This window comes from Sparus aurata, chromosome 24 (assembly GCF_900880675.1).
Source record: "Sparus aurata chromosome 24, fSpaAur1.1, whole genome shotgun sequence".
In the NCBI taxonomy this organism is placed as follows: domain Eukaryota; kingdom Metazoa; phylum Chordata; class Actinopteri; order Spariformes; family Sparidae; genus Sparus; species Sparus aurata.
In genome coordinates, this window is record NC_044210.1 from 8,811,768 (window position 1) to 8,824,254 (window position 12,487).

The 12,487-nt window shown below is 40.4% G+C and overlaps 1 protein-coding gene across 2 annotated transcripts; it reads left to right on the forward strand.

The window, feature by feature from the left end:
* Window positions 1–2,517: 2,517 nt before the first annotated feature.
* clic5a (chloride intracellular channel 5a) lies at window positions 2,518–12,487 on the forward strand. Of its 2 annotated transcripts, none has more exons than XM_030410396.1 (6): window positions 2,518–3,141; window positions 7,889–7,998; window positions 9,504–9,629; window positions 9,713–9,819; window positions 9,929–10,092; window positions 10,177–12,487. In XM_030410396.1, exons 1-6 carry the CDS (start codon window positions 2,590–2,592, stop codon window positions 10,339–10,341), a joined length of 1,224 nt encoding a protein of 407 aa, XP_030266256.1. In that variant the 5' UTR covers window positions 2,518–2,589; the 3' UTR covers window positions 10,342–12,487. The 2 variants fall into 2 exon arrangements, with proteins under 2 accessions (XP_030266256.1, XP_030266257.1); XM_030410397.1 differs by lacking the exon at window positions 2,518–3,141 and adding an exon at window positions 5,519–5,880.

The following is a 12,487-nucleotide window of genomic DNA, read 5'->3' on the forward strand; positions in this document are numbered from 1 at the left end:
GACGTGGCAGCGACGCGCCTACATTCTTGTTGTCGCCGCCTTGACGTAGCTGTTGACAGACGCATTAACTTAATTGCCAATTAAAGCAGCCAATCAGCGTTCACGAATAGTGAACCTGTCATACAGGGGTCGAGTACAAAATGATAACAGCTGTTGTGCCTTTGTTGGAAAATATGAAATCTTTAAATGTTGTAGAAGATGAATTATGATCAGAATAGCCCGGTTCTAGCTGTAGCTATTAGTTGAGTCACCTCACAATACCTCATTGAGAAAGTGTTGTGGTTGATTTTGCTTTATAGGAAGCGCATGATCAACTCCAACACAATACCTCTCAGCATTACATTAGAGCATTGTCTTGGAATTTACCAGGCACACACATTGTTCCCATCCCATGCAATTCCATGACAAGATGATCCAAAAGTACAAACTTTTATCTCTCAATCTTACACACAAGAATACAAAGTTCAAGTAGGACCAATCTTTGTCAAATCATGACATAAATGTAGCAGCGTAGCAGGAGATCTTTACTCTCGGGTTAATGAGTCAGCTATTACAATTCTACATGCCAGCATTTGACGGCTCCTAAACCAGGGTTTTGCATTTTTGGTGCCAGAAATCGTCACAGAACGGCGACTCTGTCATATTATCCTCCAAAATGCAGACAAACATGTGATGATTCAGCAAAAATCTATACATTTTGTGAACAAATCTAGTATTGCATTTTAAAGCAGTGCGGTAATCACGGCAGAGTTTCTTGATTGATTTAGTGCTTTTTGAGAATTAAAGGACCACTCCACAGTTTTTACACATACATTTAATGCATCCTGAAGAGTACGACTCAGGCTCCTGTAAAGTCTTCTATGGCATATACACCGTATTCCTAACCCCCAGGATGCTTTGCACAATTGACTTCCCCGCATGTTCACCTGTCACTGAACTGCGACTGGCATTTTCCATGGGAGGGCATATCATTCATTCCTGACAATCGAGCTGAACTGACTATTGATGTGGGAACACAACCACTACTATAACAATACAACTTACAATAATATCATTGCTTTGCCTGCTAGACTTGAAGGTGCAGCTGGCGTTTCTGTTATTATGGTACTTAACACAAGTCTTTACTTGTAACTTTCCCAGGATAGGGAGTGTGCTCAAGTCTATGATAATAACCACAATGATGTGATGACGGCTTCCTTTAAGTTAAGCTTGAAACTTCAAAATATTTGACAGATGCGTGTTAATAAAAACCAGGGCATCTAGTTTGACAGATGTGGGCATTTACCAGACAGAGAGTGTTTAATGAAAGGCACTGTTACATTGCATTTTGGGGAATGTGGGATTAATATTTAAAAGAAACTAAGTAGTCATTGTCCAAAATTGCATATGTTGAACCTATTTTGAAAGTACCAGAAAAAGTGCTGCTTGATCTAGGCTGATGAATATTAATCCCACATTCCCCAAAATGCAATGTAACAGTGCCTTTCATTAAACACTCTCTGATTGGTAAATGCCCACATCTGTCTAACTAGATGCCCCGGTTTTTATTAACACGCACCCTATTTGTGTAGGGCTTTGGTATGTTTCTGATGGTTGGTTAAAGGTGCAAAATGTACGAATTTAAGTTAAAAACATTCAAAAGTTAAAGGTGCACTATGTAGTTTTGGGGAAGAAATTGTAATCAAAAGACAAAGATCTTCATTGACTGTTAACTAAACAAACAAACTGTCTTTGTTTTCACAACTGAATAAACAAATTGAGCTAAAGGACAACACAGTTCTATATTGTTTTACTTTGTTTATATATGGCGGACCCTGCCACCTTTCTAGCTTCAAACAGTGTTCTGGTGACTTTATTTTCCTCTATCTGAGAACAGCTTGCTTATTCAGTTGTGGATACAATAAATATTTCTGAGTTTGTACTATTCCCTCATTAATATTGTAAATATGAAAATTCAGAGTTTGAATTTCTTCTCCAAAACTACACAGTGACCCATTAACTAAAATCATCAATAGAAGTTAAATACCACATCTGATGTTACGACATCTATGTATGGTGTTGCAAGGATGTAAATACTGAAGTTAGCATGCTAACTAGCTAGCACCAAGTTCCTGTGCCAGTGGTATAGACACAAACACTCCCCTGGTTCTCTTAAGTCTCAGTTCGGACTCTAAGGCTAAGGACTCTGAGCCAACTCGCTAACATCAAGAAGTTGCCCAATTGAGCAATATGTTGATCTCTGTTTGTTTTGAGTGCGACAGGTCATCAATTCTTACATATTGCTCCTTTAAAAATATTGAAGATGCCACAGTAAAAGATGGACTTTGTCTTCATCGCTACTAATAATTAACTCTTCGCAGCTACTATCGCTCCACCCAACAATAGCAGTAATCTGCTCTATCTATTGAAGTTGTATTCTCCTTTAAGGATCACCACTGTCTTTCCTTGGCATCGCCTATCTGCCTCCCCTGTCCAAAGTCCTGGGCTGCTTGATAAGGTTTGCACCACTGGCATCGCGGTCACTCTGCTCCACACCTCAACGCGCTCCACCATCTCAAGACGACCCACCGCTTGACCTCTTCAACCAGAATGGACCCCTGTGAGGAGAACGTGTACGAGAACCCAGAGGCCACCTACCAGAACGAGTCGTCAGGTGTTTACGAGACGACCTACGAGACACCGTACGAAGAACCCTCCGACCTGACGGGAGGGTATGTTAACACTGGACGGGCAGCCAGTCCACCTGCCCTGCCCCCACCTCGCATCACCACCGAGGAGAGGCGAGGCAGCTCCTCTTCTTCCTCTTCCTCATCCTCATCGTCTCATTCCTCGCACGCGGAAGATGAAGAGAAAGGTGAGGTGGAGGACTGGACGAGGGAGGAAGTGAGAGAGGAAGAGTCATCATCATCAGAAGAGGAGAAAGTAGAGGTGGAGGAGGTGGAGGAGGTGAAGGAGGTGGAGCACAGCAGCACAGTGCTGAACTGGGAGATGGGGTCTCCCGAGGCCGACGTGGACGGGGAAAGGGCATCACGCCGTTCCTCATCCTCGTCATCATCTTCATCGGCCTCCGAGAAGGAGGAAGCTGAGGAGAAGGCGGAGGAGTCCGGAGAGGGGGAACTGAAAGTCACACTTTATGTGAAGGTGAGGAAGAGGAGGGTCGGATTTATGACATTCTCCGATTTGTTTCAGTTTAAACTCTGGCTGTGCACATTTTTGCGCACACACACAAACACACACACACACAAAAAGACATGCAGCTTTGCATGCACAAACCTATAAACCCTCTTTGAACAAGCCTCGTAAATCTCAGCCATAATCAGGCTCATATCACTTGCTCATGAGCAGGTGTGCAAGGTCAGTGTCTGTGAGGAATGTGATTGTGGCACATCCAGAGTTGGACTTCATGCCCCACTGTTCGGGCCCTGCACACACCTGACTGGGCTGTTTAACACACACACTTCTATTTATAGGTCGTCATGTTTAGTCATTCCTGCATGTGTGTGTGAGCGTCAGGGTGAGCGTGTTACTGTGGTTCTAAATATAAGTTAAGTTGAACTGACAAGAATGTTCTGACTCAGTGCTGGGATAGCAGGGGATGGTTCCCGTCGCATGGCCATGTGATCTATCTATCTATCTATCTATCTATCTATCTATCTAAGAGCAAACATGCCCAAACATACTCGCTGACTGAACTTATTACATAATGTGGGCGATCCTCACAACAGTCCACTTGCACTGGAACATCATAAATATGACACTTTGAAACTACAGCCAGTATAAATCAGAACAATATAACTGAGGTCATCGCGGCAGAGTGAGAGTGACGGAGGTCTGTGGTTGGCAGCACCAATCTAAGTGGGCTCCAAACTATTTTCAGTGCTGCCTTTTTCAAATGTTTCCTCAAAGTGTTAGCATTGCATTTGCACTGGAGCATTTTTTTAATGCCTTAGTAGCATACTAATTCGATATAAAGACAAATCTAGCTCATTTAACATAATTAAATGTCACTTTACCTCGGTAACAAGAGTAGCAGTGGACTATGGTTCAAGTGATAACTAGCTAGGTTTATAAGTTAACAAATCATTCATCACACTTATACTTTATAGATCATGTAGAAGCTTTACAAAAACAACATTTTGGCCTAAATACATATAAGAACAATTCATATAAAGTTGATATTGCTAACATTCTGCCAATGTGATAGTCCATCTCCCCCTTCAGTTGCTTTCACGTAACAACAGTGCTGTTGATTCATCTGCCCCCTCAAGGGGTTGCCAGTTTGTGCACTGGCTAACATTGTAAATGATAGCTATATTTTGCTAGCTAATATTTAGCAACATTAGCTATCATTTACAATGTTAGCCAGTGCACAAACTGGCAACCCCTTGAGCATTGTTAATACTAGTTGCTAATGCTAGTTAACATTAACGTTGCTAACACTAGCTAGCTAAGATTAGGGCAACACAGTAACATGCTGTAAAACTAAGAATTCTTAAATAAAACAATAATTTTGTATCTGACAAACATTTGAAAACTATTGATTCACAATAATAAAAATGTTTGTAATTAAAAGTGTAACAATTTTAACACTATGGCCTTAAACTTCGTAGCATTTACAGCTACTGACTTTGTGGATAGCTGTTCTATGACGCACAAGTTAATTAATAACAATGAATAAAGCCATTAATCACACCTTATAAACCTTACTTAAACATTGCTTTACTAGAATGTGGCAATGGAACAATAAATTATACTGTATATAAAGTAATTTATATTATACATTTTGCCAATTCCACCAATCCCTCTTATACAAGGGATTAGGCAAAGTTTTTTGGTAAGTGCTCTATGGATCTTAAAGTCTTAGTGAGACCAAACCTTTGTCTTTCACTGAAAACTTAGCTTAAACATCTAACAGGTCTAAATCTTTAAAAAATGGATTTAGAAGAGATTTCATTTTGAGAAAATGCTCAGTTATTACCTAAAAGATAGTTTTTAGCAAATGTTGACGAAGGAGGCGGAAATAGCGCATTTCTTATGGACTACTTACTTATATTTTGTGCATTTACGGGATCAGTACAGTGTATTTGGGATCAGTTGCAAATAATCTGCAGTGCCCAGGTTCCTCATGATTAAGCTATATGTCGCCCACTGCACAAGTGTGCCTCATTGAATCCAAAAAAATCTAAAAATCTAAAAATATCACCACATTTATCTTGGACCATTTTACTGCTCTGTTCTGCCAAAGCCACCATGATTGAGAACTTTATTACATTACTACACAGCATGGGACCTACGGGTGCTGATGAGTCTGACATGGAGACGATGACTCTCTATGATTCAAAGTCACCCGGTTGTGATGTCAATCAGGGCTCTAAGAAGTGGGAGGAGCAGGGCACCCTTGGGTGACTTGGTCTGCCCTTTCCCTCCTCACTGCGTTAACGCTTTCAGTGACACCCCCCTCCCCATCCCACCCAAGGGGGTTATTTTTGCCCGTCACTGTCACGCCCCACTGCTGAGGCCTCGGGTACAAATTGGACCTCTCTCTTGCACACACACACACACACTCTCTCTCTCTCTCTCTCTCTCTTTTCCCTACACACACTTCTCTTTGGCGTTCGTCCTCAGCTGACACTCTGACACAGCTGCTATGGGACCCAGCAGACTTCACCACATGGACCTGGAGTAAAAATCTGCTGTAAACTGAAACGGCTTAAACACACACACACACACACACAAACACACACCAACGCGCACACACACAGACAGACACATCTACACACTTGTGGAAACAACACACACAAGCAAAGCGTGTTTTTCTTGACCATGACGGATACTGCAGCCGAGGAGGACAAGGACCCTGATATTGAGCTATTTGTCAAGGTGGGGAGTTGTCTGTGTGTGTGTGTGTTTGTGTGTGTGTGGTTTGCACACTTGCTCAGTTTTTCTTCTCACTTCTAAATGACATTCCTGTACAAACGTCACTATCTCACCCTACATTCTGCCCGTAACAGTTGTTATTTTTGTGTATGACAAAATCTTTGCTTGCATCTGTGAAATACTGAGTTGTGTGCGTGTGTCGGGGATCGCTCTCCTTTAAGTGTGTGCATGCCATGTTGTTGTTGTTGTGTGCTGATTTTCCGTGTGTTAACCTGACACCCACGTGCATAGACAATCTCTCTCTTTCTCTCTCCCATGAATTATTGCTGGGGTCCTTTCAGCGTCGGGCACAGCAGCTTTAAATGGTCGAATGTTGTGATACAAAAAGTATTATTATGTATTTATATGTATGCCTGTGTGGACTTTTGCACTAGTTTTAGCATGTCCAATTGTTTGCTGACCAACACAGTTGAGACATACTGCTCTCTTACAGTCATTCACTGAAAAAAAGGCAGCATATATTGTGACAGTCTGTTGAAATGTTTGTGTACTCATTTACATGGGTGACCTTCATTTTGATGGAAGTTGAGGGGGAAAATTTGTTCAATTTAAAAAATATATTTAAGGAATTAGTATAAAAAGTTGGAAAATGCATTTTTTTTGGGAGAGAAAATGAGAAGGTCAACACCTCTTTCATATGCACATGTTTAATACAAAGCTACAGCCAGCAGCTACATTCGAATCAGGGGTAAACAGCTCCTAGAGCTAACAAACTCTGCCTGCCATCACCAATAAAGGACATTAATTAGTTATTTCTGGTTTGCAAAAGAATATGATAATAATAATAGTAATAATTAAAATGTTCTCTTCATCCTCAATTCATCTTTATACTAAGCTAAGCTAACTGGCCTCTGGCTATACCTTCCCATTTAACATGTAGATATGAGAGCGTTGATCATTTTCTCATTTATGTCTTGGCAAAAACTGTGCATGAGTTTTTATTTGCTCTGTTTTTGTCAGTACACACATTTTGTTTTAGCTCCTCAACTACAATTGATTCATACTTAACATTTTTGCTTACCATTTTAAAATGCATGCAGCGCAGTATTGTTATTAGGCTGCAATTGATTTAAACTGTCTACAATTATAAAGCTAATGTAACACTGACTGCTTTTCCTAATTAACTTGCCTATTGTACTGAAATGAATGGACATCACTGAGGGGTAGAAATGCTTCATTTAAATGCTCAAAAAGACCGCAGCATGTTTTATACAGTGGTAAGCTCTTATGTGAATTATACATGATTTCTAGTAAACGGGCTAAAATGTGTTTTCTGTACACAGCAAATCTGCCAAATGGGGTCGGGTGACCAAACTTGGTTCCTCAGGAATTTCATAAAACACATTTGAACCACAAGACTTCTTTTGATTGACAGAAGAGTATCATGGTGGTACAGGAGGCTATATGATTTCTATAGCTGATACACTACTTCAATATTACAGGAACAAGAAGTCCAAACGGGCAGTGATGCAGCTAATGGAAGCAGTGTGGATTATTCATGTTGGACTCGGTGTCTGATTTCAGTGTCTTGTTGCAGCTTCGCGCACGCACACACACACACACACACACACACACACATTCATCCTACTGTATTTGATCATAGGCCAATTATAAATGCGAGTACAGTATGTACGCACACAAGCCCAACATCAAACCCACTACTTCAACTGTAAGGCACCGATTCTTCTTCTTGTACAAGTTGCGACTTGACTATTTGATTCATTATTTACTCAGTCGTTTGTCAGGAATGTGTGCCTTGTGTATGTGTGTGAATCAGTGTATTACAGTTATTAAGGTGTGTATGCATGTATGAGAAGAGGAGTAAATCAGCATATGAGGGTTATATGAAGGAATATGTGTGTCTTATGTGTTTTTAATTCTTCATGTATCTATATTGGTGTGTAACCATGTGTGTGTGTGTGTGTGTGTGTGTGTGTGTGTGTGTGTGCAGGCTGGGAGTGATGGCGAGAGCATTGGAAACTGTCCTTTCTCGCAGCGCCTCTTTATGATCCTCTGGCTGAAAGGCGTAGTCTTCAATGTCACCACTGTTGACCTCAAGAGGTAATGCTAATATCATATTATAGCTCTACAGGATTACAGTAACACACTCAGAATAGAGGATAGAGGATCAATATTAGCTCTAGCTTTACACGGTCCTGGTGGGCCAACCAACGAGATACAAAACTTGAAGGGCAACTTGAAGAAATGTTTGTTAGAGCTGCTACGATCAATATTTTTTGGACCGTATTAACAATGAATCAAAGGTCAAACTTTTAAATCTGCAGAGAATTGTCATCAAACTCTACAATTCCCATCAGCCCTAGGGAGCGTTTTGGCATCTTTTTCTGGCAGACATCTTTACTGTTCCAGTTCACACTCTTAATTAGGACTTTTTCCAGCTTCAGCAGGTAGATGTTATCAGTAAAGAAGCTTTAATAAACCTACTGTAAGCTATCAAACAACAGACACACTTAGCAACAAGTTGGTTACCATAGTGTAGCATTTAGAAGCTAAAGAGCCACATAGTTCCCTTAGGAGATACTGGAGACAAAAAGTAGAGTAAATATTGGATTTTAATTTAAAAGAACACCTGAATGCAAATGTTGCTCTGTGTCTGCTAGGCAACTTAATGCTAAAAACTTGCCATATCAACCTAAAAAGTGCTAACATGTCAATATTATCTTCCTAGTGGCCGAAAAAATAGGTTTAAACTGAAAAAAAAAGATACTTTAAAAAGTAATGACCAAATTTCTGTCGCCTTGACAGCACTTTGAGGCTAACACTAGCATATTAGCACACTATGAATACTTGCATAAAATGGTAAGTGTGACAGGCTATAAATATACCCAGTGGATGCACACTACATGGAAACAGGGTTAAAGTATATGTCAGTGAGCTAAACTAGATGTTTAGCTTAAGCTACAGTAGCGATCTAGCACTTGAGCAAAATACATTTTCATCTCCACGTTAAGAGATTCTCTCTTGTTCAACCCTAGATTTGAGACCGGATACCTTTTCGAAAGTAATAACCTAATTTCTTTCAGCCTAAGCTGCACTTTCAGCCTAATGTTAAAATATTGTGGTTTTCATGGCTTTACCTGTATTTAAATCACATAGCTGTAGCCTATGGTTATATATGGAAAATAAAAAAAAATAAAAACATATTGTAAACATACGTAGTTATTTCAATTGTGTACATTTCTTTCTAGAATTGAATGGACATACTGTAGCTTTCTGTACGACAAAGCAGCTAACAGATAGCTTACGAGCAGCTTTCACATATGCATTTAATTATGCTGTGGCTCCAAGTGCTGCTTGGAGGATTACATGAAGGCAATAAAGAAATTCTCAGAGGGTCACATTTAAAAAACAATTTATTTTAAAGAGGATTTTTTATTGGAAAATGAGGCCCAGGGTAGTTAGCGTTTTGCAGCAATAACTACCTTGGCTGAATAGATACAGATAAAATGGGGCATTTGTTTACTGGCAATATTATCAGTGATATTGAAATAGCATTCCATTACACATTTATGGTGGAGGTTGTAAAAAGGTTCCACTCTGATTAGGAAACCTGCTGACCTTCACAACTTGGCTCCGGGCACACACCCGCCCTTCCTCACCTTCCAGGGGGAGGTCCTTACTGACGTCAACAAAATAGAGGAGTACCTGGAGGCGATGCTCGCGCCACCAAAGTAGGCATCACAATCACACACAAGAATAAGAAACAAGGCGAGCAACGTCCTGACTAACAGCATGCTCACATTCTGATTTTTAGGTATCCCAAACTTGCAGCAAAGAATCGTGAATCCAACACGGCAGGAAATGACACATTTGCCAGGTTCTCTGCTTATGTCAAAAACACGAGACCGGATAAAAATCGAGGTAAGCAACAAATCAGTGTGCATCCAGTTAACATACGTCCATAAGGATCCCAACAGAAAGGACTGGTGTATCAACTTTGCTGACCTTATGACCTGGATGTGTTTTCCAGCATTGGAGCAGAGTCTAGACAAGGCCCTGGCTAAACTGGATGAGTATCTGATGAGCCCCCTTCCCGACGAGGATCATTCAGGAGAATCCAGACGCAAATACCTGGACGGAGACGAACTGACGCTGGCTGACTGCAACCTTCTGCCCAAACTTCATGTTATCAAGGTAACCCGCTTTGCCTTTGTTCACGTTGATCCTGTGAATCTGTCTTTGACTGTAACTTACCTGACAATATCTCGTTTTTGCCAGGTGGTTGCGAAGAAATACAGAAACTATGACATCCCGTCTGAATTCCGGGGGTTGTGGCGCTACCTTAACAACGCCTACGACCGAGACGAGTTCACCAACACGTGCGCTTCTAATGTGGAAATCGAGCTAGCCTATAAGGACGTTGCGAAGAGGTTGGGGAAATGAATGCATCACAGCCACAGTCACTTTAGTACCCTTCAGCCTTTTTTTTTTTTTTTTAATACTACTAAATCATATGTCTGGCTGCAAAGCATCTCAAGTCTGATGCCTCTGGAATAATACTGTCTCTAAACAAATGGAAGACGGTTTATTGTGTGGTAACGGTAATTATACTGTTGATATTTCTCCGAAGAATGATGTAATTTTCATTTATTGAGGAAAAAACTTAGCCCTTTGGTCTTTCTAAAACAACTATTACAAGAGGAAAAAGTAAAAAAGAATGGATTGAAAAGTGTTTATCTGCTCTAAAGTAAGCTGGAATCATAAGCATGTTCGGCTAACTATCTTACTGCCTAGCCAAGCATTATTTCTATGGCCAACGACCACATTGCTCACCAACTACATTTGCTTGTGGGGCTGCATTTGATGTGAAAAGAACCCTGTTTTAGAACTAGCTCCTGGATGCTAACAGAGGTGAGGGTAGTGTAAGCGGCTCTGTCCGGCTCCTCATTGGATTTGTTTACACTCAAGCAATGCCAGACGATGTTAACCGAGATAGCGTTAGCTGTGTTTGCTAAACACATCAGCAATTCCAAATCCTCAAAGCTATTTCTGTCCTAACTTTCAAAGTGAAACCTACTGTTTTACATGATAAGGTGTGTAAGCTAATTAGCCAAACAGTGTTATGTTAGAAATTAAATCCTCTTCTCAAAGTATGTGGCTATTAAGTGCTCATTAAATAGCCTTTTTAAAAGATTCTGGTTTTAAAGGGGCAATATGTAACAATTTGGCCACATTTGGACAGCATATCACCAGAGTAACCACTAACTGCTGCTTGCTGTAGCTGCCCGTAGGTTGTTAGCTCAGTTAGCTGTGCAGCTATAGTGATATGGGCTAGGAGGTCAGGGGACTGCCATAGGGGCTTTGGACCAGGATGTGCCGGTGCAAGCTGATTTCACATGCTAACTTAGGTAACTATCTCTACACAAATTACGTCAACACACAATACGTCATAATGTAAAAACTGCTATTGATCCAAATTCTGTTGATAATTTTAGTAATTTTTTTTAAGTTTCAAATGGAATTCTTGCACATAGCCCCTTTAAAAAGAGTAGTTGTCCACCTCTGTCTGAAATAAACGAGCCATTGCTTTGGAAATTACCCAGACTAGTCAGTGGTAAAAACATCTACCAGCTTTTGAATTGTAAACTGCTTGTATGTGAGAATGGAAAGCTTGACAGGCGTGGTGACCAGGGGTGTTCGGGGACATGTCAAAAGCTAAGAGCTGAAGTATTATACCTTTCTGCTCACAGTTATTCTGCTTATTAAACCCTAGTAATTTAAAGTCATGAGTTTCTTTTTACATATGTATTATTAATAATAGGAAGCATAAAGCAGGGTTTGATTTCTTGGCCTGTCTTTCCTCTGTGGCTTTTGTTGTATTGTTATATTGCAGGGTCGAATTAGACAAGAAAGGGTTGTTGGAAAAATACTGTTAAGAATGTGTTTCAGCCAAAGTAATTTGTCTTTTATTGGTGCAGTGTCAGCCCTGTAGACTTTATAGACATGGCGCCCTCCATTTCTTAACGAGGCGATGACTGACCTGTTCAATTTTGTGTTTATTCGTCCGCCTCAGCGGTGCAACAAAGATTACTTATCTCCTCCAAAATCCCACTTTTACAACTTCGCACCACAGTTTATGCCTTGTGCTATCAATCCTCGTCCGAAATGGTCACAGTCTCACAGTATATTTCTCAGATTAACAGTACACAGTTAAGTCATTCAGTCTGATGAAAAGCAAAGGCGCCCAACAAACCCGGTTTCAACCCAGCTGTTGTGTTGTCATGCTATTTAATGAAAGTTATTTTAATCACGAGTGCCTTAGTGGGAATCAAGCTCTCTCTCTCTCTCCTCTGCCTTCAGCTCTTTGTGTCTGTACAGTAAATGATGTTTGAATATAATATGAATGTGAATTATTGATGTCATCAGAGGGCTTCTCGTGCCTCACGGAGTCGTGTGATTATAATATAAATTTAATATTTCTGTAAATGATTGTAGCTCGACTATATTAATATTCAGTCTGATGATTAGAACCATGAACCCACTGTGTATATGCTTATTTGAATAATAAATCTATTTTCTCAGAGACTAA